The sequence below is a fragment of the Chiloscyllium plagiosum genome, unplaced genomic scaffold (assembly GCF_037043375.1).
Source record: "Chiloscyllium plagiosum isolate Xiang-an unplaced genomic scaffold, Cpla_swu_hap1 HiC_scaffold_28, whole genome shotgun sequence".
Taxonomy (NCBI): Eukaryota; Metazoa; Chordata; class Chondrichthyes; order Orectolobiformes; family Hemiscylliidae; genus Chiloscyllium; species Chiloscyllium plagiosum.
Window position 1 is genome coordinate 7,322,210 of NW_028270166.1, and position 16,508 is coordinate 7,338,717.

Here is a 16,508-nt window from a genome sequence, read left to right on the forward strand (position 1 = left end):
GGGTGGAGGGTGTTGGTTATAATTTTTAATCAACCTGTTCAGAGACGTTATGACATACCTCTGGTGCAGGTGAACCTGAAACTGGATCTACTGGCTCAAAGGAAAGGACACTACCACCATGCTACGAGATATGAAGGATACCAGAGCTGCCGCAGCTGCAGAGAACAGGCTGATCCAGTGATGCTGACAGTGCAGCACTCCATCAGCACTGCCCTGGCTGTGTCAGCTTAGATTGTAAACTCTGGCCTCTGGAGTTGTCCACGAACCCCTGGCTCAGAGAGGAGTGAGCCAAGACTGTACCATTCTGCTTTGTTGGCTTCAGTTGGAGTCAGTAAGGAAGGGTTAATGTGAAGAGTAATCCTGGCGGGGACTGCCACACACTACAGCTGCAGCAGCTAATGGAGCGTGAGGCATCAATTACAGAACTGGGTTTTAAGGATAGTGGAAGCAGCAGTTAGAAATGAGATAGTCTGTCATCTCATTGAGAAAGTGCTAGAGCGTGACCACACAACTGCTTAGGCTGGGGGAAACTGATTACTGATTGCAGAGATACTGTCCCTGGTAGCCTGGGGGTAGGAGAGGATGGGGACAGAAATATCAGTGTCGGGAGAGAGAGAGACAAACAGAAGCATAGGAACAAGAGGACATCATTCAGCCCTTTGAGCCTTGAAATAACTCCCATCACCACGTCACCCTTTATTTACACGTGGAGAGCCCTTGACATTGATCCAACCTCCTCAGAGGCAGCTCTGAGAGTGAACAGAACCTCTGACACTCCTGTTTATATCTGTTAGCCAGGACTACCTGACTGGACCAGGTTAACAGCCTCAACCAGGGAACTCATATTCTATGAGGTCCACTTGGCTGACCTTGTTACAATCGCTACATCAGTATCCACCAATACTCTGAAAACCTTTAGAGAGATGACAGCTCTCAGCCTCTCCAATGCCATTTTGATTTCCTCCCTTCCCATTACTCCTCACCTTTTTTTGTGATTTCTTTTTGTTATGGTGACACTGCCCCTAGTGGGCAGTGCTGTTAATTGTTGATCATTTCGTTGATTAATTGTTTGTAACTTGATACGAGTGTAATTAGTCAAATGGGTAGGTCTTCAAAAACAAAGAGCTGAATTCTTCATGTAGTGTCCATCATGATGTGTGTTTCTTTGAAGCGTGGTCACTGTTGTAATGTAGGGAATGTGACAGGAAACAGGGAACTCAGATTCTACGACACCCACCTGGCTGACCTTGTTACAATGACAACAAACCTGCATTGCTATTTGAAGGGATCACGGCTAATCTCTGTCCTGACCTTAGTTCTGTGTCTCTTCACCTCCTGTCCTGCCAATGTAAGGATTGAGACATGATGTAGGCAGAAGGAAGAAATGGCGTGAGGTAGACAAAGAGAGAGGCCGAGGGATGGAAACTTTTGCAGAGAAGGACAGGGGAAAACGAGATGTAGGAGGGAAAGAAAATAACTGACGAATGGATGAATGAGACAGAGAGAGTGAGGAAAGGAAAATAAAACAAGTGAAAGATCAGGAATAAACAGCTGAAGGAAATGTTGAGTCAGTGAGGACACACACGGCTGAAGATTGTCAGTGTATGGGCAGTTAGACTAACAGATTAATGGGAAAATCAATGACTGCGGATGCTGGAAACCAGAGTCTAGATTAGAGTGATGCTGGAAAAGCACAGCAGTTCAGGCAACATCCGAGAAGCAGGAAAATCGACGTTTCGGGCAAAAGCCCTTCATCAGGAATACAAGCAGAGTGCCTGAAGGATGGAGAGATAATTGAGAGGAGGGTGGGGGTGGGGAGAAAGTAGCATAGTGTACAAGAGGTGAGTGGGGGAGGGGATGAAATTGATAGGTGGAAAAGAAGATAGGCAGGTAGGACAAGTCATGGGGACAGTGCTGATCTGGAAGTTTGGGATTGGGGTGAGGTGGGGAAAGGGGAAATGAGGAAACTGTTGAAGTCCACATTGATGCCCTGGGGTTGCAGTGTTCCGAGGTGGAAGATGAGGTGTTCTTCCTCCAGGCGTCGGGTGGTGAGGGAGTGGCGGTGAAGGAGGCCCAGGACCACAGATTAATGGTTTGAGAGATTCTAGATCTTCCTGTGACACAACTCCTTTAAGTGAATTAGTTTCATCAGGATAGCTCACAGGTCATTGGGATCAGTGCAGTCCTCACTAATGAACAGTCTGCCCCTTTCCAGCTCTATGTTTTTTTTAAAAAGAAATTCCTTTTTATCCAAATCAACATATTCAGAGATGTTATTACTCATCTCTAGGGCAGATGGGACTTGAACCAGGGCCTCCCAGGCTGGGAGTAGGAGCACTATCACTGTGTCACAAAGAGGTCCATCCCTTTCTGGCTCTACTTCTGACCTATAAATAACATCCAGCTGTTCTTGCGCTGCTTGGAAATATGGGACTGAAAATGGCTACAGGCTGTGTCGAGTGGCAGGAATTAGAATTGCTCTGAAGCTTACATCTTGTAAACTTGACCATGAAGATGTCGCATTGGCATTAAACCCCAAATGGTTCACTCTGTTTCCAAGAAGGAAAGCTGCTGTCCTTACTTATCATGGGCCTAGATGTGACTCCTGTCCCACACCATGCTGGCTGACTCTCAACAGAAAGTGCACCCCCCAGCATGTCACCCCGCTATATCTAACCAGCTCCAGTAGTTCAAGAATTAGAGCCGCTGGCATCTTCTTGGCACAGGGAATGGGTAGTAAGTGAGGATCTTCCCAGCGATACCCACTTGCTGAAAAATCAGCGATAGAAGAATGGGAGTGAAGAGGAGAGAGTGAGAAAAAACACAAACCTTGAAAAGTCAGTCCATGGACTGAGCGTTTATCATTCGGAATGGATTTCCTTGGAGAATTGATAGGTCAATCAGATTGCTATGGAAAGGGAGCCTGGTCGAAACATGGACAGTTCGTTCTGCTATAGCATGACAGTTATGTTCCTGGTGCTGTAGAAGATCCCGCTATGGAAGACCCGTTATAGAAAGTTCGTGTTATGCGCACAACGTCCACAATTCACCAATACGTAATAGCCAATTTGCGCTGACGAAACGCGCGTTCTAGCAGAATGACCTGTAACTCAAAAAGTATGACCCCAGAGAGTTCTGTAGATTATCTAAGCTGGCACTGTAAACCTCTGAGCCAGTACATCATAGGGGTGAAAATGTTAATAGCTTTGTCCTAGGAAACTGCAAGCAGTCAGCTCATCTTATAGCCTATTACAGAACCTATTAACAAACACTTATCATTACTCTAAAGGTCAGCCGGTTTATAGCAGAGATACACAAACAGAATGTGCAACACACTCTCCCACCGTCCTTCAGTAAATATTCACAGTATGTTGTTTAGAAATGAGGTATCAGTCCTTCTTCCCCAATCAAACAGAAGCTGATTTAGCTTATTCTTGTTTTATGTACTGTGTTCTGCAAACAACTCAACTGATCAATACACGAGGGACAGTGACTGAATGAAGAATGGCTTCTCCTTGCATGACATTAACTTTTAATGCTGTGTTTATCCTTAACATGTCATCATTTATGCCTTGCCATTGCACTCTTGATTTTAGAATTCTCTCTCCTCATTCTTCCCAGCATTTTGTCTTCCTAAATTCTTGCCCATTTTGTTATAGCCTGAAACTATCCCCTCCCCCCACCCCCAGCCCCTTACAATTGCTCTTCCATCAATTTGTTTTAGGATGCACTACCCAGTCCTGTTTTCCTGTTATCACTTACCATTGTAAGTTGCTATGTCAACATTTTCCCATTTAGTTTGCTGTGTCAGCCATCATGGTGTATTTACATGCTCTGGACACTAGGTGGCTCTGCACAGCAAATTGTCTTCCTGGTCTGCCATTGCCTTGTATAGGACAAATGGAGGGAGGAGATGCATTGGGTTGACATTGATTTGTGATGCAGAGTGATACCAACAGCATGGGTTCAATTCCTATACCCAGCTGAGGTTACCATGAAATAGCTGGAAATGTGTTGCTGGAAAAGCGCAGCAGGTCAGGCAGCATCCAGGGAACAGGAGAATCGACGTTTCGGGCATAAGCCCTTCTTCAGGAATGGGGAAAGTTTGTCCAGCAGGCTAAGATAAAAGGTAGGGAGGAGGGACTTGGGGGAAGGGCGTCGGAAATGTGATAGGTGGAAAGAGGTCAAGGTGAGGGTGATAGGTCAGACTGGGGTGGGGGTGGAGAGGTCGGGAAGAAGATCTCAGGTTAGGAAGGCGGTGCTGAATTTGATGGATTTGACTGAGACAGGGTGGGGGGAGGGGAAATGAGGAAACTGGTGAAATCCGAGTTCATCCCTTGTGGTTGGAGGGTTCCTAGCCGGAAGATGAGGCGTTCTTCCTCCAACCGTCGTTTTGTTGTGGTCTGACGATGGAGGAGTCCAAAGACCTGCATATCCTTGGTGGAGTGGGAGGTTACCATGAAATAGTCTCCTTCACAATCTCTCCCTTTGTCTGAGGCAGGATGACCCTCAGGTTAAACCACCACCAGTTGTCTAATGAGGGAGTGGATCCATGGTCTGGTAAGACTACGGTGACATTACCCAAAAACCTACCCATCAACTGCGAATGGGCGAGACCACATTAAAATTCTCTGGTAATGGATTTGAATTCTTCCTTTGTCATCAGATACGGAGGGATGTGACCACAACTGGCAGAAGTTCCTGGGCCATTGCTATCGATACTTCTCACACAGGCGCCTGTGGGAGAACGCAGAGAAGGATTGCCGAGGACATGGGGCACATCTTGTCAGCATTCATTCAGCTGAGGAGAAGGAGTTCTTAAACAGTGAGTCTCCCTAAGTCAAGGTGCTATTACTGGTGGGTGGCGTCATGACATTGGGTACAGGGTTTCCAACTTGTCAGAAACACCCTGCAGCCTCGAGGAATTCATGAGTCACCTTCAGGCTCATCATGTGAGGAAACCCTGGGTAAAAAGCCCAGATGGGACACAAAGAAAATATTTTGCGCTTTTGTTGAACAACTAGAAAACGACTGGTGAAAATTAGAATGCCTATTTCACTGAGGTGACATGGTGTGGACAAGATGGCAACTGGAAGTCACAAGAATGCCCCAAACAGAGTTGTTCCACAGCCATACGGGTCAATAAGAGTTCTGTTAATATTTCAGAAACCCAGGTGTTTCCAAAGCCACAAGGCTGTCAGGGTAAGAAAACTGGCGAAGTGAAACAAAAAAACAAATTTCATGGCTTTGAACCATTAAATCATAGAGTCAGAGGGAGGCCATTCGGCCCTTTACACCTGAGATTAATGTCGCTTTTAATGTCTCTTCAAGAAAGGAAATCTGCCATGCTTTATTTGGTCTAGCCTACATGTGACTCCAACCCCAATGGTTTGACTCTGAACTATCCCCAACAATGGCCATTCGGTCCAGGGATGGGCAGCAATTTCTGGTGTTGATGTGCTGTATTCCATGAAAAATAAAGAAAAGATTGTTTTGTTCCAGAAAACAAGTTGGTAAAGGATGAATCACGAATCGATCTTTCGACACTTCTATAAATATTTATTTTCGGAGCTTCGCATTATAAGCATCAGCCTCTGTATCCAACAAGCACAGTTTTATTCTTAATTCTGTCCATTTGGTTATGGTCCCAGTGATTTCACATTTAATGTCCATGACCTACATAGAATTAATCACAATTCAGATAGCAATAGAGCTATGAAATTGGTGCAGCTCCCCTGCTGACTCCCTACGGCCCTGCGGTGTTTTCATTATCAAAATCTGTGTCTAATTCCATTTTGAAAGTAACTATTGAATGTGTTTCCTTTGTACAGCTCACCCAGATCAAAGCAACAAGTTGAGTTTAACAAAATAAATTCTCCTGATCACCTTTCTTGTTTTTTTTTGCCAAGTGCTTGAATTAGTGATACCAAACTTCAGATTTTAAGGACGGTAGGTTGTTAAAGGGTGGAAAATTTGACGGGGATGGAGAACTGCAGAACTTTGAGAAAGTGAGGACTGCAGATGCTGGAGAGTCAAAAGGTGTGCCGCTGGAAAAGCACAGCAGGTCAGGCAGCATCCAAGGAGCAGGAGAGTCGATGTTTCGGGCATAAGTCCCTCATCAGGAATGACGAACGGCTTATGCCCAATACGTCCTCTCTCCTGCTCCTCGGATGCTGCCTGACCTGCTGTGCTTTTTCAGTGGCACACTTTTTAACTCCAGAACTTTGTCAGATTTTAGGAGGAGAAAATGAATTAAAGTTGGGGACAAAGTGACCGAGAGATTAAATGTAGGAAGAAGAGTGACTGGTTTCACTGAGCTATGATAGTGTTGGAGGTGGAGGTCTGGCTAAATTTTGTGAATGGAACATGGGTGTCACTGGTAAGACCTGGATTTGTCGCCCATCCCTAATGCCCTTGAATTGAATGGCTCAGCCATTTCAAAGGCAGCTAAGAGTCAACAACACCGCTGTGGGTCCGGAGTCACATGTAAACCAGAAAATTACTTTCCCAACAGGTATGAATGAACCAGATGTAACCATGTACGGTAATGCCTGTTAGCTTCACAATTGCCATTATCTAGTCAACTTTCAATTTTATGAAATGAATTGAATTTCCATCAGCCACCACTGTGGGATTTGAACTCATGTTCCCATGATATAAGCCCCAAGAATACTGGCACAGTTACATTACCATATCAGTATCACCTCCTGTGCTTAGCCAATCTGGCATTTGCCTCTGAAAATATGAAGTTTATAACAAAACAGGATTAGAATGATGTTCTTAGTTCTTGATGTTCTTTGTCTGCCTCAATTGTAGGTCTGGGTCGGGAGTACGCTTGGATTGGCCTGAATGATAGGACGATTGAGGAGGATTTCCAATGGACTGATGGCTCTTCATTGGTAAGTCTAGATATGATCGACTGAGGTCAGCTTTAGTCAAAGCCTCCTTGATTGTTGGCACAATGAGAAATTGAGAAGGGAGGACTGGGCAGAAGGGATGAAGATGGTGATTTGAGTTGCAATGTTTCTATCATCTGCAAACACAAGCAAAAGTCAAAGATGACAAGGCCATTTGATTCATCCAAGTTTATGCTTTGCTCTTGGCTCTGTTGGTAGCCCACTGACGTTTGTGTCTGCTTATCACAGAATCCCGAGTGTGGAAACAGACTATTAGGCCCAACAGGTTCACACTGACCCTCCAACAAGTAATCCCCCCAAACCCATTCCCCGACCCTATTTCCGGTTCTTTTTTTTCCAAGGGAAGGTAGACAGAAAAGAGAACTGGAAGGGACATCACCCACCTAAAGAAACCAAGACCTATAAATAGGGAGGTGGGACATACCACCAGCGCTTCACTGGAGACTCTCACTGATGATGTTACCTATTCATGGTGACAAAATATCTGAAAGCAAACCTTCCAACTCAGCGAACTAACTTATATACTTATATTTTGGGAATTTGTAAATAGGTGTAAATGTCCAGAGTAATGGAGGGGGAGTTAGACCATAAGATCATTGGAGCAGAAGTAGGCCATTCAGCCCATTGAGCCTGCTCTGCCTTCAATGAGATCAAGGCTGATCTGATGATCTTCAACTCCACTTTCCTATCTTTTCCCCATAATCCTTGGTTCCCCTTTCCCTCCTTGAACACCTGTCTATCTCAGCCTTGATTATCCTTATTGAACCAGCCTCCACAGCCCTCTGTGGTAAAGATTTATACAGATTCATTCCCCTCTGAGAGAAGAAATTCCTCCTCAGCTCTGCCTTAAATGCGGGACCTTTTGTTTTGAGATTATGCCCTCTTGTCCTGGATTTTCCCACAAGGAGAACCAACTTCTCCACAGTTACACTGTCAAATCCCCTGAGAGTCTTCAATGTTTCAATAAGGTCGCCTCTCATTCTTCTGAATTTCCAATGGGTACAAACCCCATCTACTCAACCTGACCCCTTAAGGCAGACTCTCCAAACCTCAGCCTAGGTTCAGCTGAGAGCACCTTCTCTGAAATGCCTCCAATGCCAAAAATCTTTCCTTTCATAAGGGGTCCAGATTGTTCACAATATTCTCCCTGTGGTCTGAGTTGTGCCTTATATAGTTTTAGCAAAACCTCCCTACTTTTATATTCCATTTCCTTTGAAATAAAGACCAACAGTCTACTTGCCGTCTGTGTTAGCTGCTGAACGTGGATACTAGCTTTCTGTGTTTCTTGGACCAGGACTCTCAAATCCCTTTGTTCTGTAGCTTTCTGCAGTATTTCCTCCAAAAAATAATATTCAGCTCCTCTATTCTTCCTGCCGAATGCATAAGCTCTCATTTCTCCACATTATGTTCTATTTGTCTCCTCACTAACCTGTCTGCATCTCTCTGTAGGCTCCTTGTGTCATCATCACCACTTGCCTTCCCACCTATTTTTGTGTCATTCTCAAACATGGCAATCGTACATTCACTTTCCAAGTCATTAATATATTGTAAATCAATGTGGTGCCAGCACTGATCCCTTGGGCACTCCACAAGTCAACAGTTGCCATCCTAACCCTCCATCTTGTATTTGTTGGCCAATCATCTATCCATGCTAATATGGGTCAATCTGTCCAAGGGAACACACTGTAAAAAGATTGGTTTGTCGGTTTTACTGAGGTGAGGGTGATTTCCCAGTTGGAAGCTTCCACTGGTATTATCAAATAATTACAGGTTTCACTCCAGTCCTCTCTATTAACTTGCCTCTATCCCAGCCTCAGAGAAACAGCATCCATTGGAATGATCTTTTGTCCATTGCCCATATGAGTCATTCTGTGGCTACTCTGAATAAGATTGACAATGGGCACCCAGTCAAGAAGAGGGGAGAACCTCACTAGGAACTCATTCATCTACTTCTGACAGTCTTTTAATGTGAGAAGGATCCTTGCCATGGATAGTGACCCTTGGTAAGAATGTGAGTATGGGGTCTTCATGTGGGGAGGCTGCTGTGCCACTATCACATGATTTTCATTGACCAGGAAACTCTCCCGCTCTCACCGGCTGCCGTTGACACATTGGCAGAATTTGCAGGTTGGTAATGAACCTGTCTGGCCAAATCATGAACACATCTCCATAACCTCCGAGTCCTGGAGTGAATCTTGAATCTGGTGCTTTTAGCTTTAAGGCAGTGACACTGCACACTGTGCCTCAAGGCCTCCAGAAATGGAGTTCAAGACTGATCCAAACCATTGGGCTCCATTGGATTTGGAGTCAGATCCCAAAGCTAGGGGACCTGTACAAACACACCAGCCAATTCCAGGTTTCCATGAGGTTGCAATAGGTGGGGTTTGCAGATGGATATTCCTGGATCTGTGCACACACATGTTCCAGAGACGCCCACACGTGTTCTCTGCTTGTTTCTACAGTGTTGGCCATTTGGGTATTTCTATCTTGGAATTAAATTAAGGTAAACCTTGGGTCACAATGGACAGTATGCAAATGTGAGGGGCCTATTGACTGTTTTGTGAATCTCTGCAGCCTTGTATTTCTGAAAAAAAAAATCACAAGTTTCCCTGAAAGTGGAAAGGTTTTGAAATACTTGCTTTGGTTGTCAGCTGAGTGATGCTGAGCTCCTGAGGATATTTCCTGACTACGGATCATATCGATTTTCACCTTAGCTTTGATGTCTCTGATCACAGAACGAGGTTGGAGGGGAGCTGGAAGGGATCTGACACTTCAGGGAACTGTTCGACCTCATGCTTGAACACAGCGTTAGGGCAGGAGTGAGACATGACCAGCTTCTTTATGTTCTTTGTACACAATTTGTTAAAAGAATCACGTAGCACTCAAACCAGAAGGGAACCACATGATTGTTTATCTTACATTCCCAGACCAGGGACTGAAACAGAACATTTTCTTCAACAAAATAAAAACTGAAACAACTGTGGATGCTGTAAATCAGAAGCAAGAACAGAAATCGTGGGAAGCCACTGGCTTCCTCTGTTCAGAACTGAGGAAAGGTCACTTGACCCGAAACGTTAACTCTGATTTCTCTGCATAGGTGCCGCTAGATCTGCTGAGCTTTTCCAATGATTTCTGTTCTTGCTTTTTCTTCAACAGATTGTTTTTCCCTCACTGTCCAGTTATCACCACAATTTATTTTCTTCATTCCACCCTACGAACAACAATGAGAAATATGACCAGGTGTCGACCACCTGACGTCCCCAGCCTGCATTGCCATGCAGGAAGGCAGTGGCTGATCTGCGTTTGTCCTAATTTCACCCGTCTGCCTGTCTCCATAACCCCGAGTCCATTGTCGATCAAAGATCTGTCCATCTCAGCCTTGAATATATTCCATGACCCTTACTCCACTGCTCTCCCCTTCCTCAGGTGCTGCTGTGATTCTATGATATGCCCCAGTCTGTGACCCCTTTCCCTGCCCCAAAGTACAAAAAGCAAAGCTTCCGTTCCGCCAACTGCGTCCTTGCTATGCGTAAACCGGGGTCAGAAGAAGTCACCTAAGAGGAAACTGCAAATTCCCCAGCAACCCCCACAGCAATTTCCTTCCTTCATTCCACTGAAAGTGCCAGGACTGGCTGAATGGGGTGTTTCTGGTGTCTTTGTAACTGCAAACCCTCATCCTCAAGGTCACCTTCAACATTACAGATCAAGAAGCATGCCTCGGTTGACCCACTCTCATCATTGACAGGGGCATAAGGACAGGGGTGGCCCTTCATCCCATCCAGCATGTTCTATCATCCAATTAGATCATGGCTAATCTGTGTACTGATGCCATCGACTGCCCTCAAGCTGTAACTCTCTGTACCCTTACCTAAGAAACCCCAGCAATCCCTGTTTTGAAATTGTCAATGAATATCCCATCCCCTGCAACAGGCAGCATCACTGCCACCTGCCAGGTTCCAGAACATTTTGGGGGGAAACAGTTCCAGCTTTCCACCACCATTTGTGTAACCAGGTGGTGATGCTACTGGGCTAATAATCCAGAGCCCCAGGCCAATGTTCAGGGGATGTGAGTTCGAATCCTACTAAAGGCAGGTGCTGATATTTGAATTTAATAAAATTCTGGAAGTAAAATCCGCTCTAATGAGGACCGTTGCCATAAAACCCTACTTGGTTCATTGATGTCCCACCTGGTCTGGCCTCCATGTGATTCCAGACCCACAGCAACATGGTTGCTTCTTGCCTGCCCTCTGGAATTGCCTCACAAATCATTCCAATGTGTCAGTGGAACCTGGGTCCCAAACAAGTTCGAATTTTACTTTGTGTTCTAGACTCCACCCTATCATCACCGCCCACCCAACAGCCAGCTCACCTCTCTGCCCCATCAATCTGAACCACCCGGCTCAAATCACCCGTTAATCTTCTTTACTCCAGTATCTACAGGCCTAATCTAAATGACCTGTCCCTATGGAATCCCCGTGTATTTGATAATGATCAGAAGTAGGAACCTTGGGCAATTTTCCTCTCTTACTTAGAAAATAGGAGCCAAAGCAGGCAATTCAACCCTTTGATCCTGCTCCACTGTTCCATATGATCATGAAAGATCATCCAACTCAGTACCCTGTTTCGACTTTCTCTGATCCCTTTGTCGCTAAGAACTATATCAAACTCCTTCTTGAAAACTTCAATGTTTTTGGCTTCAAACACTTCCAATGGCACAGAATTCCACAGGCTCATTGCTTCCTGAGTAAAATAAATGTCTCCTCACCTCAGTCCTAAATGGCCTACTCTGTATCCTTGGACAGTGCACCCCTGGTTCTGGACTCCCCAGTCAAGGGGAATGAAGGACTCTTTGTAGCGAAGATTGTACTGCAATGGCTTCCAGGGCTGAGATCTGCCATCTTGGTCTAAACAAGGGTCGAACTTGGACGATTCCTGGCCTGTGCGTTGAGTCATTAATAACTGAGATTGAGAGTTGCGTATCCACAATTTTAGCTAATTTTCATCTTTTTTCTCTTCTCTCCAAGCAATATGAAAACTGGAGGGAAAATCAGCCGGACAGTTTCTTTGCTGGAGGAGAGGACTGTGTGGTCACTATCAAACACGAAAATGGGAAGTGGAATGATGTACCGTGTAACTATAACCTGCCCTACATCTGTAAGAAGGGAACAGGTAAAGGAAGAGAAGTCAATGTAATGTATTGAACCATGGCCTTCCAAGGGAACGAGTGATGTCCTGTGGGGTTATGGAGAATATGCCTCTAATGAGCTTCACAATGTGTTATAGTATATCAAGAGCATTTCTTCATGGTCTTTGCAAAGAGCATTACTCTAGACAGTGGTAAGAGCACCAAAGGAGGGTTGCAGTAGCTCCCTGGCAATTTACCCAACCTCAATCTCAGTAAATCCCCATACTGCACCTCCCCAATGTTCCCAAGGCACTTAAGTGAAGGATCAAGATTGGGAAATGTAAGGTGAAAGCTGTGGCTCAGTTTGTCACAGACTTGCCTCTGTATCAAAGTGTTGAGGGTTTGAGTCCCACTCTGGAGTTTTGACCTAGAATTTAGGCAGCAGGTCTTGTGGGGTGTTGTCCCTCTCTTCAGGTGAATACAGAAGACCCCAAATATTTGAAGAAGACCAGGGTTTTCCTTGTGGCACCCTGGTTAATAATTCATCGATTCATACACAGCAGAAAAGGCCCCTTGGCCCTTTGAGTCTGCACCAACAAATACTACTACTAAAGGTGTGCTCGTCACAGTTTCCTGCACTTGTTCCATATTCCTGAAAGTAATGTTATTTGAAGTGTTCTTCCAAAGATTTTTTTAAAGGTCATCAGGTGTTCGGCCTCCACTACCTGCCCAGGTACAGCATTCCTGATTGCCACCACTTGCTGAGTGAAATCTTTTTATCCCCAAATCCCCTCTGAGTCTCCTGCCCCTTACCCTAAAACTATGCCCCCTCATGATTGACCCCTCAACCAACAGGGAAAGCTGCTCTGTGTTCATCCTGTCTATACCCCTCATGATCCTAGATATCTAATTATCCCTCAATTAACACCTAGGCAGATTTGTGACCGTTTATCTTGTTGCTATTTGTGGCATTTTACCATGTGCAAATTCGCTTTCATATTTCAATACAATAGTCACTGACTTTAGAAAGTAATTCACTGGTTATAAAGTGCTTCAGAATGTATATAGTGAAGTAATTAGTGTATTCAGGAAAAACTTTCTGGAGGAGGTACTCAGTAACTAGAAGACAGAGATTTAAAATAATTAGCAAAGGAGTTAGAGAAGAGTTTGTTTAACGCAGCGAGTTGTGACAATGTGAAGCACACTGCTTGAAAGGGTGGTCAATATTGAATGCTGCTGTTTGTGGTCAGCCCATGAGTGGTTTTCTCCACTAACAAGATACTGCTGAAAGGACGTCTCGCTGACAGCATAACTGAGTAACATGGTAAATAGGTTTCAGTGCCAGTGTGATGCCAGGTACTGAGGTTGTACAACTGGTGATCCTATCAAGCATGTCCCTTTAACCGTTCACAGTGGGCAGCAGATGATTGAGGTGATACACCTCAGAACGCCATGCCCAACATTACACGTCATTCTGCTGCTGAACAGCATTCACTAACATGCCCTCTTGTGGGGCATTCTAGGATGAGAGGTCATAGTTTTAGGATAAGGGGGCGCAAATTTAAAACAGAGTTGAGGAGAAATTACTTCTCCCAAAGGGTTGTGAATCTGTGGAATTCACTGCCCTGAAGTGCGGTGGATGTTGGGACAGTAAGTAATTTTAAGGAGGAGTTAGACAGATGTTTGATTGGTAATGGGTTGAAGGGTTATGGGGAAAAGACAGGAAAATGGGGGTGAGGAGCATATCAGCCGTGATCGAATGGCAGAGCAGACTTGAAGGGCCGAATGGCCTAATGCTGCTCCTATAGCTTATGAACTTATGAACTAAATAATCCTGACTGCACTAAGAATTGCACCATAAACCTATTTACAATTATCTCTCAGGGACATGCCTGCTAGGAACTACATATATTCCTGTACAGGATTCTGTTCTGTGCATGGAAAGTAATTTGTCGATAAGTTGCACCTTTATCAGTGATTGCTTTTCTCGTCATAATCTTCTGACCATTCAGGGTCTACCTGTTTTGTCTGAGTTTAATCAGCTTAGATTTTCAGTTAGTAGTTCTTGCTAAATCTTCATGGTTCAACCAATCAGCTCCTTCCTCTCATGCTGTATAAACTGGTGTTCCATGGCTAAGTTTGGTTTTCCTGCATTTCAGTCCTGATGAGTGCAAGATGAAAAGCTTTGACTTTATGTTTTTTACTAGCAATATTCAAGTTTTTTCTCAGCAAGAACTTCAATATTTGAAGTGTGATTAATGTAGAAAGCAGATTCGATGGTAACTTCCAAAAGGGAAATTTTAAAAGGGAAATAATGAAAAAGGAAAATTACTCAAGATCAAAGTGAGAAAGAGAAACCAACTACATATAGCAGACACACAATGGGCCAAATGGCTTCTTTCATTGCTGTAAGATACTATGATCCCACAATTTTAGCGAACGCGAGGAATGGTCATTATGTTTTGAAACATCAGGGATGAAGTGGCATAGGAAATAACAACAAATATTCAGTTTTTGAATTTGATTCAAATCATAAATGAAAACCCACTGAGCTACATAGGAATAACTCTCTTCCTTTTCTGTCAGTGCTATGTGGTCCACCCCCAGTTTTGGAACATGCTGTGACACTTGGAAGGAAGAAAGCTCGTTACGAGATCCACTCGCTGGTCAGGTACCAGTGTGAGGATGGTCTTATCCAACGTCACATCCCAACCATCAAATGTCACAGCAATGGCAAGTGGGACAAGCCGAAAATCCTCTGTCTTAACCGTGAGTGTTGAATAACTGCTGACCTTTCCTGGGGTAGAGTTTACCATGGTGTCGCTTGGAGGGTACCCTGCATCAAGGGGGGAGGGAGGAAGGTGGATTTGGGGTCCGAGAGTTCAGAATGCAACATCTGCAGGAGACCACAAGAGGAGGTAGTTATTGGGAAATAAGAGGCAGACACTTGGTCTGCAGGTTTTTCAGGAACCTTTCCTGAACTCTGCGTTAGTTTAGGTGGAAAATCTGTGAGAGAAACAGTGTCAATGGCCATTTTCAGATGCCTTTCTGAAGGTCAATTTTTTTAATTCATTCATGAGATGAGGGTGTCGCTGGCCAGGCTGCATTTATTGTCCATCCCTAATTGCCCAGAGGGCAGTTGGGAATCAACCACATTGTTGTGGGTCTGGAGTCACATGTCGGCCAGACCAGGTAAGGATAGCAATTTCCTTCCCTAAAGGACATTAGTGAACCAGATGGGATTTTCCTGACCCTTGACAATGGATTCATGGTCATCATTAGACTCTTAACTCCAAATATTAATTGAATTCAAATTCCACCATCTGCAATGGTGAGATTCAAACCCAAGTCTTCATAATATTACCTGGGTGTCTGAATTAACAGTCAATAGACAATAGACAATAATAGACAATAGGGGCAGGAGTAGGCCATTTTGCCCTTCGAGCCAGCACCACCATTCATTATGATCATGGCTGATCATCCTCAATCAGTGTGTTGCTGGAAAAGCACAGCAGGTCAGGCAGCATCCAAGGAACAGGAGAATCGACATTTCGGGCATGAGCCCTTCTTCAGGAAAGAAGCCCTTCCTGAAGAAGGGCTCATACCTGAAACATCGATTCTCCTGTTCCCTGGATGCTGCCTGACCTGCTGTGCTTTTCCAGCAACACATTTTCAGCTCTGATCTCCAGCATCTGCAGTCCTCACTTTCATCCTCAATCAGTATCCTGTTCCTGCCTTATCCCCATAATCTTTGATTCCACTATCCTTAAGAGCTCTATCCTACTCTTTCTTGAAAGTATCCAGAGACTTGGCCTCCACAGCCTTCTGGGGCAGAGCATTCCATACACCCACCACTCTCTGGGTGAAGAAGCTTCTCCTCAACTCTGTTCTAAATGGCCTACCCCTTATTTTTAAACTGTGTCCTCTGGTTCGGGACTCACCCATCAGCGGAAACATGCTTCCTGCCTCCAAAGTGTCCAATCCTTTAATAATCTTATACGTCTCAATCATATCTCCGCTCAGCCTTCTAAACTCAAGCGTATACAAGCCCAGTCGATCCAATCTCTCAGCATAAGATAGTCCCGCCATTGCGGTAATTGACCTTGTGAACCTACGCTGCAATCCCTCAATAGCCAGAATGTCTTCCCTCAAATTTGGAGACCAAAACTGTGTACAATATTCCAGGTGCGGTCTCACCAGGGCCCTGTACAGCTGCAGAAGGACCTCTTTGCTTCTATATTCAATTCCTCTTGTTATGAAGGCCAGCATGCTATTAGCTTTCTTCACTGCCTGCTGTACCTGCATGCTTGCTTTCATTGACTGATGTACAAGAGCATCTAGATCTCGTTGTACTGTCCCTTTACCTAACTTGACTCCATTTAGGTAGTAATCTGCCTTCCTGTTCTTGTCACCAAAGTGGATAACCACACATTTATCCACATTAAACTGCATCTGCCATGCATCCG

The 16,508-nt window shown here is 44.7% G+C and overlaps 1 protein-coding gene across 1 annotated transcript in view; it reads left to right on the forward strand.

Annotated features, from left to right (window-relative positions):
* The window catches only part of ncanb (neurocan b), a 264,974-nt gene that overhangs the window by 229,914 nt on the left and 18,552 nt on the right, over positions 1 to 16,508 (forward strand). Inside the window, exons 11-14 of the mRNA XM_043721435.2 lie at positions 4,667 to 4,825; positions 6,817 to 6,899; positions 11,942 to 12,086; positions 14,629 to 14,811. Of these exons, the coding sequence (XP_043577370.2) occupies positions 4,667 to 4,825; positions 6,817 to 6,899; positions 11,942 to 12,086; positions 14,629 to 14,811 (570 nt within the window). The remainder of the gene's footprint in view (positions 1 to 4,666; positions 4,826 to 6,816; positions 6,900 to 11,941; positions 12,087 to 14,628; positions 14,812 to 16,508) is intronic.